Genomic DNA, 18,795 nt, shown 5'->3' with positions numbered 1-18,795 from the left:
TTGCAAGTCTGTTTGGTTGTTACTTATTGTCACTTATCCTTTCCCCACATTTTCAAGTTTTTCTTTTATGCTATTAAACATTTTAAATATTGTTACTTTTTATGATTAATAATTCAATATCTGAAGTCTTTGTGAGTCTGATTCTGCCGTCTGTTTCTGTTGAGCCTAACTTGTGGCACCTTCTTTCCTTGTGAATTTTGTTATTTATTGTTGTGAAATGCTTATTTTACTTAGAATTTAATGTATGGGAATTCTTTTAAGCCTGGGTTGATGCCTCTTGAGAAGATTATACAGGCATATCTTGTTTCATTGTGCTTTGCTTTTTTTTGCTTCTCAGATACTACATTTTTTACAAATTGAAGGTTTGTGGCAACCCTTCATTGAGCAAGTCTGTTGGTGCCATTTTTCCAACAGCATTTGCTCACTTTATGTCTCTGGGTCACATTTCGGTAATTCTCACAATATTTCAAACTTTTCCGTTATTATTATATTTGTTATGGTGTATCTGTGGTCAGTAGTCTTGGATGTTAGTATTGTAATTGTTTGGGGGCGCTATGAACTGCATCCATGTAAAATGACAGACTTAATCGATAAATGTGTATGTTCTTACTGCCCCACCAGCTGGCTATTACCCCATCTCTTTCCCTCTCCTCGGGCCTCCCTATTCCCTGAAACTCAAAAATCTTGAAAGTAGGCCAATTAATAACCCTACAGTGGCCTCTGAGTGAAAGGAAAAGTTGCATGTCTCTCACTTTAAATCAAAAGCTAGAGATGATTACGCTTAGTGAGGAAGGCATGTCAAAAGCAGAGACAGGTCAAAAGCTAGGCCTCTTGTACCAAACAGTTAGCCATGTGTGACTGCAAAGGAAAAGTTCTTGAAGGAAATCAAAAGTGCCACTCTGGCGAATGCACAAATGGTAAGAAACAGCCTTATTGCTGATCCAGAGAGAGCTTTTATGGTCTGGACAGAAGATCAAACCAGCCACAGAATTCCCTGAAGCCAAAGCCTAATCCAGAGCAAGGCCCTAACTTTCTTCAATGCTATGAAGGCTGAGAGAGGTGAGGAAGCTGCAGAAGAAAAGGTTTGAAGCCAGCAGAGGTTTGTTCATGATATATAAGGAAAGAAGCCGTCTCCATAACCTCAAAGTGCAGGGTGAAGCAGCCAGTGCTGACGTAGAAGCTGCAGCAAGTTATCCAGAAGATCTAGCTAAGGTCGTTAATGAAGGTGGCACCACTACACAATGGGTTTTCAGTGTAGATGATACAGCCTTCCACTAGAAGAAGATGCCTTCTAGGACTCTCATCGCTAGAGAAGGGAAGTCAGCGTGAGGCTTCAAAGGAGAGGCTGACTTTCTTGTTAGTGGCTAATGCAGCTGGTAACTTTAAGTTGAAGCCAGTGCTCATTTACCATTCTGAAAATCCTAGGGCCCTTAAGAATTATGTTACATTGGGACTTCTCTGGTGGCGCAGTGGTTGAGAATCCGCCTGCCAATGCAGGGGACATGGGTTCTAGCCCTGGTCCGGGAAGATCCCACATGCCGCAGAGCTACTAAGCCCATGGGCCACAACTACTGAGCCTGCGCTCTAGAGCCCGGGAGCCACAAGTACTGAGTCCACGTGCCACAACTACTGAAGCCCGTGTGCCTAGAGCCCGTGCTGCGCAAAAAGAGAAGCCACCGCAACGAGAAGCTCGCACGCCGCAACTAGAGAAAAACCACATGCAGCAACAAAGACCCAACACAGCCAAAAGTAAATTTAAAAAATAATAAATAAATTTATTAATAAAAAAGAATTATGTTATATCTACTCTGCCAGTGCTCTGTAAATGGAACAATAAAGCCTAGAGGACAGCACATATATTTACAACATGGCTGACCGAATATTTTAAGCTCACTGTTGAGACCTACTGCTCAGAAAAAAAAAAAAGATTCTTTTCCAGATATTACCATTGACAATGCACCTGGTCACCCAAGATCTCTGATGGAGATGTACAATGAGATTAACGTTGTTTATGTGCCTGCTAACACAACATCCATGCTGCAGCCTGTGGGTCAAGGAGTAATTCTGAGACTTCCAACTCTTAGCATTTAAGAAATACATTTCGTAAGGCTATGGCTGCTATAGACAGTGATTATTCTGATGGATCTGGGCAAAGTTCATTGAAAACCTGAAAAGGATTCACCATTCTAGGTGCCATTAAGAATATTCGTGATTCATGGGAAGAGGTCAAAATATCAACGTTAATGGGAGTTTGGAAGACGTTGATTCCAACCCTCATGGACGACTCGGAGGGGTTCACAACTTCGGTGGAGGAAGTACCTGCAGATGTGGTAGAAATAGCAAGAGAGCTAGAATTAGAAATGGAGCCTGAAGGTGTGACTGAATTGCTGCAATCTCATCGTAAAACTTGAACAGATGAGGTATTGCTTCTCATGGATGAACGAGGAAGGTGGTTTCTTGAGATGAAATCTACTCCTGGTGAAGATACTGTGAAGATTGTTGAAATGACAATAAAGGATTTAGAGCATTACATAAACTTGGTTGATACAGCAGCAGCGGGCTTTGAGAGGATTGACTCCAATTTTGAAAGAAGTTCTACCGTGGGTAAAATGCTATCAAACAGCATCGCGTGCTACATCGAGAAATCATTTGTGAAAGAAAGAGTCAGTCGATGTGGCACACTTCACTGCTGTCATGTTTTAAGAAGTTGCCATAGACACCCCAGTTTTTAGCAAGCACCACCCTGATCAGTCAGGACCCTCCACCAGCAAAAAGATTGTGACACCGAAAGCTCAGATGATGGATAGCAGTTTTTAGCAATAAGGTATTTTTAAATTAAGGTATGTGTATTTTTCTTCTTTTGTACATAATGCTACCGCACACTTAATAGAGTACAGTATAGTGTAAACAACTTCTAGATGCCCTGGGAAACCAAAAAATTTGTGACTCATTTTGTTGAGATATTTGCTTCATTACTGTGGTCTGGAACCGACCCTGCAGTCTCTCTGAGGTATGCCTGTGTTTACTTCTGCCAGTTGCCTAGAGGCACTGCCAACTTTAGTTTACGTTCTCTGCAATGTTGTTGTTGTCGTCTTTATATTACACAGATAAAATGAATTTGGCTGGTGATCACAGATCTGGAGGGGAGAACATTTTGCTTTCTGCATAGTGGGGTTGACACAAGCTGCTTTCCTTTGTGTTCCTCTGAGTGGTGCTTCATTTTGTTTCTCATTTGACTTGACACTGAGGATGAGCTGCTCGGGACCCTCACTTTTGTTAGGACCCCATCTTGGCAGGCCCCAGCTTCTCTGGAGGGCAGTGTAGTCCTGGGGTACAAGGTGGTTAGGTTGCTTTGGGGGAAACCTTCCATGGTTTCTCTTTTTGGTTTTTGGCCTCTTTGGAATTGTGCCACTTGTATGAGGTCAACAGTATTTTTTTTAAAAAAAATTATAGTTGTTTTAAATTATACTTGCTTCATTCGGGAGGTTCACGCAGCACATCTGGTGGGCCGTAACTGCCAGAACTGGAAATCCCTTTCTTTTTTAAAAGCATCTTTTAAAAACTTTACCTTTTGTGAAGTCTTTTTCTTTTTTTTTTTAATAACTCTGTCATTTGGGGATGCCAACAATCATAAGCTCTGAAATTCATTGTTCAGAATTTTATAAATGGGGTATATTTAGTGATAGTGTTTTTTTAAACCATTTTTATCCTTTTATTTTTTAATACGATTTATCAAGATTATAATATTGGAGAGTAAAAAGATTAAGCTTTATCAATGTGTAATTCGATTTCATTTGGTTTTCAGGAAAGTTTATAATAAAAACCTCCAAAAGTAATGTCATGATCTTAACTTATTCATGTAGTGCATAGTTTGATGAGAAAGGTGAGGTAACAATCGTCAAGAAGTCTAAACTGTTACAACCTACATGCACTTATTTTCTTTGCTTTCTGTTTCCAAAGAAACACTTGGTAGAATAGAACGTCTGTAGAAGAAATGATAAAAGATAACTTTTAACAAGGACTGTGAATTTGTGATTTAGTTTTCCTCATCTGACCTTAACTTTCATATTTAGGTTTTAGGAGAAGTTTCAGTACAACTTCTGCTTCTTCCCAGAAAGAGATTAACAGAAGAAATGCTTTTGCCAAGTGAGTATTAAGAAGATTTAGAAAAAACGCTTTTCAGGATGAACATGACAGGATTCTGTGAAGAAATAAAAGTGGGATTTTGTATCTTTTACATTGCGTGGTAGAATTTTAACACTTAGGAGGAAAGGTGTGATGAGTGTGTCAGTGAGAAGAGTTCTTCCTCCCTCCTTTGCAAGCTCAATTAAAAATGTCACCAGTGACTAAAAGTAGTATACGGAATATATTTTCAAAGAGGTTTAGTACTGTTAATAAAAGTTGGAGGAATTTACATTCTGTGTTATCATTGAATAGGGTGGACTGATTTTAAACTCTGTTTACTTGATTAGTCAGAGAATTGATTTAATATTTTGGGAAGTCCATAAAAGGAATGTCAGGCCTATTTGCATCAGGTCATCTTATTATTATTTTAAAAAATACTCCTACTTCCTCTTGTAGAATATACTGCTCCCTTTTTCGTTGTTGTTGTTTCTTTGTAGAGAGAATCTCCTTTTCTCTTTTTCATTTATATTGCTATTTATAGACCTCAGACCCAGTTTACTCCCCCTAATAGTTTTCTGAGACGTTTAGGAACTTCTTAACCTTTTGAGGAATATGAGGCTCTTCTAGGCTGATTAGGTTAAGGAGGTGTTTTTTTTTGTTTTTTAATTTTAAATCCTTCCAGTTAATCTATGAACAATGCCCTGGGGGAAAAACGTCTAGCTCAGTAGGTAAGTGCACTAGTTGTGGGGCCCTAGAAGCCACTAGGAATCATAGCCCACACAAGAGGACTTGACGATCACATGAGCAACAGGCAGGTAGTTTATATGATAATCTGCCATGAAGTTATTGGAAGGCCTCGCCAAGATCTGAGGTTTCACTTGAGAACCCTGACGGGTCCTGAGGCACTGGTAGGTACTGTTTAGCAGAGTTGGGTGGGTTTTGTTTTGTTTTTTTCCCTTCCTCAAAACCTCTACCAATTCTGAGATTTTAAAATTGGTCTCCTCACTTGAGTAGCTGAAAGAGTTTAAGGGCAATAGCTTTATGCTCCAGTTTATTGAAGATATTCAAGAGTTCTTAGGCAGAATGGAAGAAATTACTAAGAAGAGGCAAGCAGGATATAAAGGATTTTGAAGGGGTGTCAAGATGTTGGTGAGAGGAAGAACATGGTACAGAGAAGCAAGGGAAGGAGAGAGAAATCTGAACCGTGGGAATTATACAGCAGATGTGGATATGTACAAGATGATCTGTTGACATGAGAAGAAAATATCAGTACTTCTGTTGGTTTTCTTTGAAAATAAAAATAAATGAAGCTTTACTGATACTTCTACAGATTGACTCTAGTACCTGTTTTAGAAAAATAAACATATTCTTATTGAGGATATATAATCAATTTAAAACTTATTTAGTTTTTACTTAAACAATATGTGACCAGATGTTTGGTGATCAGTGTTATATGAAACAAAAGAAAGACATTAGGTGTTTAGACTTTAGGTCCTAGGAAACCTGTCCCTGATCTCAGGGGTAAGAAACATTGTAATGATTGGATGACCTTCTGCTGAAGTGACAGAGTTGATTGTATATTGTGCTGTGTTTAATCTGGAAGCATGATGTATTCTGAAGAATGTGGGTTGAAGAAATGAGTTTATTGACATTTATCAAACCCTGTGCCATTTTCTTGTCTATTCGTACGGAAATAAAAGATACTTCCAGGAGAAACATGGAAAATATAGTCAGAGATAATGAAAATCCCTGCGTAAGAAACTGGAAGGAATTGGGGCAAAGGGCATGTTTGCAAAAGAGGGCTGAGGAAAGGGAAGCAGCAGCCGGCTGCGCCGTTTTTGAGAAAGAGCAGATGTGCTTCTCCAGTTGGCTTATTGAGGTGGTGGTGATGAACACCTTCATTCAGAGGAAAAGATGATGGAGGGGGTGTTGGAAGCAATTCTTCTGGCTTCAGAATTCTTAGTATATCTAATACCAAGCATGGGGGTAATAAACACAGGGAGCTTGAGATGTTAGCATAGGTGTCACTGCCACCTGGTAGGCACAGGCATCCTCTCTCCCACCGTCTGCATCCAGCCTGGGATCTGTAGCTCACCTGTCGCTACATCTCATCTCCATCATTACCAACTTAGCTTCTCCCCGTGTTTTCAGAGTGCATCTCCTGAGAGTCTCCATTGGGTCCTCTCTGTGGAACCCAGCCTGTCCACATGATGTATTTGGCCAGCTCAAATTTGAATGTCTTTGGGTAGAACTCATATAACCCAGTTGGCTGCAGGTTCCATCATTTCACGTCACATGTTCTCATTTTCTGCCTGTCCCGTAAAGCTTTTGAATTCTCAGATGCGGAATGAAGTCCAGATTCATTGGCATAGCGTGTACAGGCCTGCCTGTTTCTCTGGACTTAGCTCTCGTGGTAAAATCCTCACAAGTGACAATTTGCTAAACTCTCCGCGCTGTTCAAAAAAAAATTTTTTAAGTTACACGTAATATATTTTGCTCCCATGACTGTGTCTGCTTCCCTTCTCTGTCTGCTCATCTGTCAGATTTGTTCAAGTGTCACTTCCTCACTGAAGTGTCTTCCCTGGGACCTTGAGTGAGGATAGATTTCTCCCTCTTTCGTGTGCCTTCTGCTTTGTACCCATCTTTATTGCAGGATCTGTAACGTTTTACAGATTACTATGCACAAGTTCCTGGAGCCTAGCTCTGGACCTGCTATTTCATAGGTGATCCGTTAATGTTTTTGAAGGAGTAAGCAACGCTCTCAAGTGTAGCGTAATTTATAAATTTCTCACTTCCCTGGGCTTTTAGAGCTTTGACGTAACGTGAATCAAATCATTCTTATTGGAATGTTAAATCTTTACCCAAACTATTAAGTTTTGGCTTGGATATCGAGTTCATTTATTACTTATTTCTTTCTTTAAAATTTTTCTGATTATGAAAGTAGATTGGACAAAATTTGAAAAAATTACAGTAAATTAAATGCAGATCAAGATCGTCTGTAATTTTATCACCTAGATGAGATTATCACTGTTAGCATTTTGTCATATACTTCTCCAGCTTTTTTCTAATGCATGTATCTGAATTTTTAAGCAAAGTTGGACAAATCATACTCTATATACTCTTTGAAAGATTTTCCCCTTAACATATCCCATAATAATAATAATTTTATTTTTCTTCTTTAATAATTTTACTCAGTGAGACTTTTGCAGTGTTTTTAAAGACTGTGCTATGCTGTGATATGAAACATTTTTGTGGCATTTGGTAATACGTGAAAAAACATGAACTAATGGTAGGTGGCATACTCTTTAAATGCATGTCCGCCTCCCCCTCCCCACCCACGTATGTATGTCTGTGTGTGTTCAGATGAATAGCTTTATTTTTTCCTAGTTCGTTCTTTTTTTTTAATTTATGCATTTAACTCTTTAATCTCTTGGGGATTTTTAAAATATGTAGTGTGTGGTAAGAATCATATTCTTTTCCAAATAAATGACCAGGTTTTACAGCATTCCTAATTAGAATGTTCACTCCTTTCCCACTGATTTGAAGCTTTACTTCTTATCACATATGAAATAATTGCATGTATTTTTCTAAAACATCTTCTCTGGGTCGTTTAAAAGTACATTCTTACACCAGGGCCACATTTTGTGTTTTTTTTAAATTTATTTCTTGGCTGCGTTGGGTCTTTGCTGCTGCATGCAGGCTTTCTCTAGTTGTGGCGAGCGGGGGCTACTCTTCGTTGGCGGTGCACGGGCTTCTCTTTGCGGTGGCTTCTCTTGTTGAGGAGCATGGGCTCTAGGCATGTGGGCTTCAGTAGTTGTGGCTCACGGGCTTAGTTGCTCCGTGGCATGTGGGATCTTCCTGGACCAGGGATCAAACCCGTGTCCCCTGCATTGACAGGCAGATTGTTAACCACTGTGCCGCCAGGGACGTCCCCACATTGTTTTAATTTTTGTAATTTTATAATTTAACATAATGGCAATGTAAATTTTGCCATATTATTATTTTTCAACCTTTTCTTAATTATTAATACCCATTGTGGTTGTGAGCAAGAGCCTGGCCTTTGTGCTTGACAACCTTGGATCTGAACCCCAGGTCTCCTCTTTACCATCTCTCTGACCTTAGGCAAATAGCTTGATTTTTCTTAGCCTCAAATTCCTCCCTGGTTTGGGCGAGGTTGGATGAGATAATGTATGTGAAGTGTTTGGCACATAGTAAGTGCTCAGGAAATGATAGATACTGTCATTATGTGAAATTCGAGTAATTTCATCAGGTTGCAAAAAAAAATATCATTTTGGGGAGGATTCATTTATATATATATGTTTCTATCCAGGAACAAAGCTTTTTCATTTTTCTTTTGTATATTCTTGGGTAAAGATTTTTACTTTTCTTATAGCTCTTACGTATTTCTTTGTTAACTTTGTATTCGTGCATTTGACGTGGTAAATAATATTTTTTTCATTACATTTTATAACTAGGATTTATCAGATGTGGCATAGGACAGGCTTTGGCCTCAGTTTTCCTACCCATAAAATTAGAGTGCTCTTCCCTTCTCGGGGTCGTTAATAGGAAGAAATGAGACATGGTGTGTGAGAGTGTATTTAAAAATACGGAGAGTGGAATAAAATAGAAACCAAGCAGGACCCAGACTCTGCTCGCAGTCAGGCTCCGTGCAGTTTTGGTAACAGGTTCCGAGTTGTCTCTACTGTGGGGCTGGGAGAAGGGTTTCTCCTGGAGGAGAGGTGGCGTGGACGGCGGGTTGAAGGCTCCACTGGTGGTGGTTTCTGGATGACTGTTTTGGGAGGTCTCAGGTCATAGGACAAGCTCCTGGGCATGTTTCTGTTTTGGGCAGAGTTGGCTACTTCCCAGGGACAGTGGAGGAAGCCCTGGGCAGTATTGGCATGAGGCCTTGGACGGGTTCCACGTGTGGGTGCCCAGTAGTTGTGTCATCAGGTCAGGCTGGTGGCGGGTGCTAGGAGGCAGTGCCTTGTAAGTAATGTTTTGTTGTAGAGAAAAGAGGAGGGATCCTGATCCAGACGACTAAGGTCCTTCCTAATGTTAGTGACAGGGAGAGTGGCAAACCCTTAAATGTAACTGGAGTTCATTCGTACAAGGTGTGTATGTGTGTGCGTGTGTGCGTGTGTGTGTAGTTTCTAAAGTTGTGGATTAACAGTTTTTAAAAATGGTTTTCATGTAAAGGAATATTTGAAAGGTGAGCAAAATGGCATTTTATTTACCACGGCCAAACCACTAGGCTCTTTTCTTTTTGCTTTGTTCAGCAGGTATAGGTGTCTTTTTTCTAATTGCTATTTTACCGAGGGCATGCGCATATATAAATTGCTAGTGAAATCTTAAATCCAGATTAGGGTAGTATTAAAATAGCCACAAGAGAAAAACGTTTTAATGTTAAAGAAAAGTATATCCTAATATTGCTATTTAGAATAAAAAAGATCAAGTTGTGAACATAAAGTATGCCCTTTTGTGAATGACTTGTGAACCTGGCTGTGGAAACGAATACGGTGAATTGCATCACGTGGCTTTCGTGCTTCAGAGTTTCTCTCGTGTTCCCTCTGCACAGGTCGAAGCCCGCTCTGCGCCGCAGCTGGAGCAGCAGCACCACGGCCGGCGGCCTGGAGGGGCGCGTGAGGCTGCACGAGGGCTCCCAGGTCCTCCTCACCAGCTCCAACGAGATGGGCACCGTTAGGTACCTGGGCCCCACTGACTTTGCCTCAGGGATCTGGCTTGGACTGGAGCTTCGAAGCGCCAAGGGAAAGAATGATGGGGCAGTGGGGGACAAACGCTACTTCACCTGCAGGCCAAACCACGGGGTCCTAGTGAGGCCCAGCAGAGTGACCTACCGGGGAATAAACGGGTCAAAGCTTGTGGATGAGAATTGTTGAGTTAAACTTCTACAGTATTAAATGAGCTCATACACACACACACAACGTAAAATAAAGAGTCCATGGCAAATGGTTCACTTTATTTAGCTTTTAGCCGTTATTTAAAATTTGAGAACAGAGCTATCTTCATGAAAAGCATTATAACAATTCAGAGAGACTCCTTTAAAAAGCTAGAAATATGAACTGTGGGAATCATGGTTCTCTTAAAACAATCTCAAAATCAGCCTTTTTTTTTTTTTAAGATTTAAAGCTTTAGACCCAAGAGAATTCTGAGACTTGGGAAAAAATGTGCCATTAAGTGACTGACTGATGTTGCTTACTCTGTCTCATTTTTGCACAGAATAGTGGATTTTCCATATGCCATAACTGTGAAGGTTTTCACTAGCTTTGGTTAACGTAAGACCTTCACATGACCTTTTTCTGTCAAGTATTTTCAGAGTTTTTATTTCTTTCTGTACTAATAAGGACAGTAAGAGAATAATAGCTGTGTGACTAGGTATTTTTCATGTCTTTGGGTCAAGTTATTTGCCCTTCCAGGAATGCCTCACCTACAGGTACCTTAGGACTGTAGGTAAGGCATTCCTGGAAGGGACTCTGGAGCTCAGCCTCTTGCCCGCTGCCAGGTTCTAAAGCCGCTCTTCCTCACGCGGGGTCACAAGCTAGCTGGTTACCAGAGCTACAACTAGAACGTGGGTCTCCTGACCTGTGGCTCGGGCTCTTTCCGCTGTACAAAGCGTGTCATCTCAGATCTTTCTTCTGTGTTAGTGACTGACTGCCTCATCTGGAGGAACCACAAAAACCCATGATTAGGTTTATAAATTCAAGTCACAATTAGAATTTTTTGCACGTGCTTAATTAACTTCCTTATGGGACATATCTATAAAACATACATATATGAAGCACTTTTAAAATAAAGCATGATGCACTTTCCTCTTTGTGGAGGATTGGCCATCATTTCCTCCAGGGATATGAAAAACATTAAAAAAATTATATTTATGACAAGAGAGCAAATTAAGATGTGTTAAGAAGAATGTAGTAGCTATTCATTTAAATGTTTATGGTTTCTTGATGTTTTGTGTTATTATTCATAAAACCGGTGTTGCGTTTGCTGTTGTTGCTCTTTTTATATTTTCAGTTGTTGCAGAATTCAGCCTGTTATAAAGCTGCAGAACTGTATCATGTTTTTATTTTCCTTTTGAGCACATGTTAACAAACTAAGCTTCATAATAGAGTGATGTAATAATGCAGAACATTTGTGTTGTGGGTATGTATTGAAGTTTGTCCTGTATGTATAAAGATATATCTTTTATTGTAGATATTTAGACTCTAAACTACCACGGAAATAGTGGAATAGTTTGCTTTATAAGATAAAAAGCATCCTTCAAAACGGAGCTTGCTTTGTGCTTTAGAAATACTACATTGAACTATTTTGCAATATACTATTTAAAATCTAAATTCTCTTGCTTTGCTGCCTTTTTAAAAAGGTGTGAAATTTCAAATATTGCTAGAGCTATTTTCCTGAAATACATTTGCAAAATAAGGCTGCTTTGTAATCAAGGAATATTTTTGATTGAAGAAAGTGACTGTACTGTGTCAAAAGTAAACTTATTTTATTATATAGTTTATTTCTTAAAAACTCTATTTATACCTTACCGTGAAGTCCATGACTACACTGAACTTGGTTGTCCATAATTCTTCCTGTTAAATATAAAACCCTGTAAGTTAGTAACAGTAATGCCAACACTGAATTTATTTTGAGGTCAGAGAACCAGTTGTTCTCATATTTAGATTAGGATTATTAAATCCATGTAATGTGTATGTTTACGTATACTATACATAAAAATTAGGTGTTTTCATTGGTGTTTTGCTTATGTCATTCAAAGTTCATGTCTTGAGCATTAATAAAAAGGGAAGCTGTTTTGGTTTGGAGTGGCATGTTGTCACTGACCCTGCCTGCAACTCTCCTCTTCTCAGGTACTCAGAGTATATATGCTTTGTAGTTCACTTTTTTTCTTCTTACAGTAATGACTTGGATTTGTCCCATCCTTACCCTATAGCAGTGATCTCCAACCTTTTTGGCACCAGGGACCGGTTTCGTGGAAGACAATTCTTCCACGGACCGGCGTGGGGGGATGGTTTCGGGATGATTCAAGCACATTACATTTATCGTGCACTTTATTTCTATTATTATTACATTGTAATATATAATGAAATAATTATACAACTCACTGTAATGTAGAATCAGTGGGAGCCCTGAGCTTGTTTTCACTTGCCACTCACTGATAGGGTTTCGATATGAGTCTGCAAGCAATTGATTTATTACGGTCTCTGTGCAGTCAAACCTCACTGCTAATGATACTCTGTATTTGCAGCCGCTGCTCAGTGCTAGCATCACAGCCTCAGCTCCACCTCAGATCATCAGGCATTAGATTCGCATAAGGAGCATGCAACCTAGATCCCTCGCATGTGCTGTTCACAGTAGGGTTCGCGCTCCTATGAGACTCTAATGCCACCGCTGATCTGACAGGAGGCTGAGCTCAGGCAGTAATGTGAGCGATGGGGAGCGGCTGTAAATACAGATGAAGCTTTGCTCGCTGGCCCGCCGCTCACCTCCTGCTGTGCAGCCCAGGGGTTGGGGACCCTTGTCCTATAGAGAGTCTTAAAAAGTACCATGCTTCTACTCAGCAAATGAAGTTATGTTTTTAGCTACTCTCCGATTATATTGTTTTGATGGACAGAGAGCCATTTAAGAAAAGAATGTATTTCTTTGGTTTTCTAAAATTGCTTAATTATCTTTTATACCAGTGGGATTTCATTTGTTTATTTAGGGTTGGATAGAAAACCTTGCGTTTATAGATTTCAAAATATATATAAATAAGTATCTACATTCTACTAAAAGGCTTTGTTTCTATATTTCCAGGTAATTTGATGGGAGTATTTTTTAAGTGCTGAAAAGTGTTGAGATACAGACATTTGTGGAATCTGAGCTGAGGCATTGAAATCTTGGTGAGACCGTTGCACTGTCTTCTCCCGAACTCCTTATCCCCTCTCGTGTGTTATTTTTCTCCTTAGCATTTACCACCCTTGGTCATGCTACAACTTTTTGCTCATTACTTGTCCTGTCCCTCACTGGATTGAGGGATGGGTTTTGACTGTTTTGTTCATCATTTCCTCCCTAACACCTGGAATAACACTTGGCACCTACGGCAGGCTCGGGAAGCATTTGTTAAATGAACAGAGGCAGTGGAGGCTGTTGATGGTTTAAAGTAGAGGTGTTGTCTCGCCAGCTTCAGCCAGGTGGGCTTGAGAGACCAGGCTGTGGGACGGGTAAATTTTGCTGGGTAGGGGAGGACAAAGGACAAGAAAGGTTTGAGTCATGGTAGCCCAACTTTACCCCAAAATAGTGACATGAAGGAGATAGAAGGATGTTGGGTGTCGGGTAGAAAAGGGGGCAGGAAAGACACAGTGGGGTCACCTAACTGCCTATCTATTGTCCCTGGGGCTGGTTTTGAATTTCTGTTGTGATATGATGGTAATTTAGGGAACACAGTAACATGTGTGGTCTAACACAGAGAGGATGAACTGGATCTCACCCAGGTGTGCACAGCATTGGTTTCCGGTGCCAAGCATTTTTGTTTCAGAGTTTTATTTTGGACCTGCCTATTTAGGCTATGTGATAATATTATTTAAGCCATGTTGACTGAGGCTAGAGACCTAATGTGTTAGGGATCATGCTTAGTTAAGAAATAGATCTAGTAATTTTAACCGTTCACTGGATATTTGTTATCTAAATGATTGACTCAGAGACATATAATATGTATCACCACATGGCAAGCAAGTAGGAGAATTTATTTTTTATTTTTCTTCATGCCCTTTGCTTCACTACACTTATTTGTAATACAAACACAGTAGGTAATACAAAACTCACATCACATATATTTTTAGTAATTGTTTAGTAATATCCCTTGGTACATAGGCTCTTATTTACAAACAATGTCACATAAGCTGCTTGAATATACAACAGACGTTCTTAGTGGAGCTTGTGTGTGGGCTGAACAAGTTAAGTAGATCATGTTAAGATTTTCTTACCAGCAGAATATGATGCCTTTGCGTAGGCAAAAAGAATTTTTTCTAGCAAAATTTTTGCCAGTGCTCCTTTTTACAGAAGGGAAAAAGGAGTTTATGGGGAGGAATTAGAGTAGATGGGCACATGTTACTGACAACAATATATTTTCATTATGCGTGGTAGAAGTGAAATTTCTTTTCTGCTTGTAGCCTTTTCCCTTGACGAGAAAGGCACCAAGCAGTGTGGGAACCTTTTTCCTCTCGTCCCTTTAGAATATCTTATAACGAATAGAATTTTCACGATAAAGCAGCAGCAGGTCTCATTATTTTTCAGTTCAGATAGGGAAGTGTGGTCGTGGTGCTGCAGCAGGGCAGCACGTTCTGAGTTATGTTAGTAAAGATACTCTAGGTGTTTAAATTGAGCCTATTAGCTTAAAACATAACCTGTCCCTAGTGATCACTGCTGTCATTTGACAAATGATCATAAATATGGTTTTAATTTCAGCTCTAAAACCCTAAATGAACCCAGATGTCAAGTTTGTTGCTCCTGTAGATACGCAGGTCCTTACACTCAGGCACACCTTGTATGCCTCTGTCCTCGGAGGAACTGGTCTTAGGATTGGATGTTTAGTCGGAGTTGTTTGAATTGGATAGATGAAATTAAATAGGGAGTATCAGGAAGCTACTTGCGCTGAACTGAATTTGAATTTGAAGCATTCCTAAAGTTTAGGAAGTTTAAATATCCAGATGCTGTGTTCTCCTTGACCTGTGTTGATCTCAGAGGTTAAGTTCTTTCACCTCCAGCCTGATAGAGGTGTTACTGAAAGTACCCTTACCTTCTTGAAGACTGGACTAACTATTTTTCACATAACAAATCAAATCAGACTGACATGGAAATGAATCATGTTAAAATTACATGCACAGCTTCAAGCCATTCTTGTTATTTCTCTAATACGACTTCCGAGATTCAGCTTAAATCTCAGTCAACAGTGTTGTTGATGACATTGGCTGTTCCTGACAGTTCTTGTTATGAAGGATAGGTGTTACTACACAATATCTTTGGGAAAAATCCTAAAATGGATTTTAAAATGAATTTTAATAGTCATAAAAGTCCCAATTGGTGACAGGGGAAAGTAGATTTTGTATTATACACAATAGAGAAGAGGATTAAAGTGAAAGTTTTCAGTCTCCTTTATTGAGCCTGCCAGTAAAAATGGATTTCTAATAAGAATTCCAGTAGATTATATGTATCAGTTTAAAATGTTGTGATTTTTCTCAAGCAATCTTTTCTCTTTCTTGAAGGGACTAGGGCTTAGGGAAGTAAGAAATAGCATGAGATTTCTTGAGGTCTCACGTCACACTCCTTGGGGTGTGACAGAGGAGAATTCAGTGTCATGTTCTGCTTTAGTTTCTTTTATAAAACATCACCGGCTGCTAACTGGTACATACGTGAGGAAAAAGAATTTGTCTTTAATCTTACTTCCCTTCTTACTGAGAACTGTGAACTACCACATAAATATAATTTTGAAATAATGCAAAAATATTTAAACTGGTTTTTCTCCCCTCAACTGTTAGATGCGCTAAAATGTAGACAGTTGCCTGCAGTTGTCACAATCTTCTCTTGGTCTTTTGCTGGGGCATTTGAGTTGGCTGTCTTTTGGGGATTCCCTACTACTAGATCCACTACAACGCTATACAATTCGGAACAGGTTTCCAAAAATTGCCCTCCAGTGGCAGTGGGTGTCTCCACAAACCCGAAAAGAGGGATTCTCTCCAATCCAATGGTGACTGGGAGAGAAGACTCCTGTCATTAGTGAATTCCTCATCATCATGGTTCCATGGTGCTTGTTCAGAGATGCCTGACTCCACACACACTGCCTGGTTGCGAACGTGTGGCCTGTCCTGGGCTTTGTTACTCTGGGAATGAGCACGGACAGCAAGTGCGTCAGATCTGTCATCGAGTATTAGGTGTGGTTAAAGATAACGCTTCAAGTGATAAGTTGCATGATTTTACTTTGCTAATAAGGTGGCCACTGTGGCAAATGTAATAGAGAGTAAGTGGTGCCGTGGTGAGCGTGAAGGTCGCTAAACAGACGTGGTTCTCACAGTCCTGCGTCAGCTTTGCTTCTTTCAGGAAACCACCCCAGACAGCAACTTCATTTTGCCATGTTAATGATTTTGTGATTTGTTACAGAGATCTTTGAATAGAACAATAAACAGAGAACTGATGCTAAACTTCTTTCTGGTCTGCTTTTGTATAAAGGTTAAATATAGGCTCACTGGGATTGTGCACTGAATTAATTGGCTTTAGCCTTGGAATGGATTAAGGGTCTCACACACACACACACACGCACGTGCGCACGCACACACCGGTCATGTCCTACCAACTGTGGGCCAGGTGTTGGGATTTACCTGACACAGAGGTGAAGTCTTACAGAATCATAGACTTCAGAATCAAAGGAAGGGGGCCTCTGAGACCAAACTGCTCATGTTTTTAAATGAGAAAGTGAGAGTTTAACTTGCTCGGGTCATGTAGGTAGGTAATTGCTGTCTAACACCTACGCCCTTAACTCCTGCTCGGTCTGCCTGCTGTTTCTCAAATAATTGATGAGCGCTAAACCATGCAACATATCATAACCATCTGAGGTTTTAACAGTCTGATAGTCATCTATACTGGCAAATAACCTCTCAAGATGTAAACGCTCTAGGGAGCGTTAATCTACTAGTTGCTAAGGCTTAGTGAGTTCATTTGTTAAGACTGCCTTTCAGCTAACACTGGCTGAAAAGCACCTACCCAACGAGCCTTTTAGTGATGGCGGGATAACTAATTGTGAGCAATTGCTTTCAAGGAGGCAGTAGGCCTTAGCAGATGAACGGAGTGAGGCAACCGCTGGAGCACGTGTCAAGCAGAAGGATCTGAGGAATGGACGGCGGACGGCGCTGCAGGCAGACCCGGGACCTGCGGTTCTCCTACCCTGGTGGTGCCATCTTTACGTGGAAGGGTTACACGCGTGTTTACATTTACTGAACAGCCGAAGAGGGGAGAGACGTCGCTCTGATGCTGTGGTTAGTGTCCGTGTTCCTCCCTGCCCCCCAACTCCATGCCATATTCTTTTGTTGCACTGAGCTTTTCAAATGTTTTAAAGCTGTTAAGCTAGGGCTAAAAATAGCTTTGTACTTGAGTGGTGCATTAGAACTTAAACACACCTACTGAGGATACCAAATCAAAACAGAATCTTAATAGAAGCCTTACCAGTTGTTCTTGATAATTATCTTTTATTTTAGGGCATCTTGTGGAGGATTATGGGAATGCTGGGTTTCGTTTTGTATGTTCACACAACAGCATAGGGAACCATCTGCTGCAATGAAATTAGCAAAGTCAAGTTGTATGTTCTTGGGGGACCCATTTAAAAAGTCATTAGCTAAAGACAGATTGACGACACACTTCATACATTTTATGAATCTTGTCATAGGAAGTCTGTTATTCAGAGTAGTCTAAATTCATAAGCATCATGTTTTAGGTCTACAAAGCTCATGTGAATTTTAATCCTACTATTAGTGGAGAAAAATCTAGCAAAATAGCCTGATCCCTTAGATTTTCTTAGTGCTGTGCCGTGTGGATTTGGATGCAAAAGCCTCACATTTTATGGACTGAAGTTAATCTCTGGTCACATAATATCTTACAGCTGTAGCGCTTACCAAGCACTACATGGAGAGGCCAGAAAATTTTTAAAAAGAATTCATCCAATGGGTTAAATAGCTTCCTTTGATGCTTATTTTTTAACACTAAGTGTGGTAGAGAGTCTTTACATTCTTCTTTTGCCCTGAAAGCCCTTGGTTCTGGTAGGGTTCTTGCTACCGTCATTAAATAAGTGACAGGCAAAGCCAACATGGCACAGAAGGGGAGCCGGGAGGGCCAGACGGGGGTGGTGGGGAGGGCAGGTGTGTAGAGACACACGCTGACTGTTGAAATTCTCCCCACACCCAACCCAAATCACTTGGGAATTCAAGAGGCATGAGAGGGAGTGCTTGTGCTTTCACACAATTTATAATCTTCCTGAGGGGCAGTGAGAAAGGGAAGTTATTATCCTCATTTTGTACAATATATGGAGACGTTGAGGTATTGACAGGTCTGATAAGCCATGGAGAGCCAGGACTCACATCCTAACGGGCTAGAGAATCTGGTCTTTCAACTACTAAGTATACCTTACTCTTTCTAAAACATGAAGTTCATTCCTGCTATGTTGACTGGCTGTAATGTTGAGGTGCCACGTATGGATAAACTGGTCATTCCTCACAGATTGCTGATTTCCCAATGGAACGATTGTGAACTCTGCTGAGCTTCTTTATAGACATGGAATAAGAATAATTATACCAGCTTATGGTTTAATTCACATAACATCTACAGACTTTTAATTGTGCCTGTCCATGTTCTGGGTGGGACTTTGCATCATAACTAATAAATATGTGAGTCCACAGCATCTGTACAAATTGCTGGAGCCATATGGCTGGAGCAATATTGAGTGTACAACAGTCCAGATTAATACCGTGCCAATACCTGGGCTTACAGCGAGTTAAATAAAACATCTTGAGGACGTTATAGCTCAGTGTGGAGTTGTTTATTTTCCACGTATACAAGCTTTTAAGATTGGACTCTCATTTACATGAAAATTGATACCAATAAAGATGATTAGAGAGAATCAGCAAA

General features: G+C 40.2%; 1 protein-coding gene across 4 annotated transcripts in view; it reads left to right on the top strand.

Annotated features, from left to right (window-relative positions):
• The window catches only part of CLIP4 (CAP-Gly domain containing linker protein family member 4), a 64,973-nt gene extending 50,095 nt beyond the window's left edge, over nucleotides 1–14,878 (top strand). For all 4 annotated transcript variants that reach the window (XM_030858038.2, XM_070046812.1, XM_030858035.2 and 1 more), the window contains 2 exons: nucleotides 4,074–4,146; nucleotides 9,701–14,878. In XM_030858038.2, coding sequence (XP_030713898.1) covers nucleotides 4,074–4,146; nucleotides 9,701–10,022 — 395 coding nt within the window. In that variant the 3' untranslated portion in view covers nucleotides 10,023–14,878. The remainder of the gene's footprint in view (nucleotides 1–4,073; nucleotides 4,147–9,700) is intronic.
• Nucleotides 14,879–18,795: the final 3,917 nt, after the last annotated feature.

Source organism: Globicephala melas, chromosome 12 (assembly GCF_963455315.2).
Source record: "Globicephala melas chromosome 12, mGloMel1.2, whole genome shotgun sequence".
NCBI classification, from domain to species: Eukaryota; Metazoa; Chordata; class Mammalia; order Artiodactyla; family Delphinidae; genus Globicephala; species Globicephala melas.
This window is presented reverse-complemented; position numbering and strand designations above follow the sequence as displayed.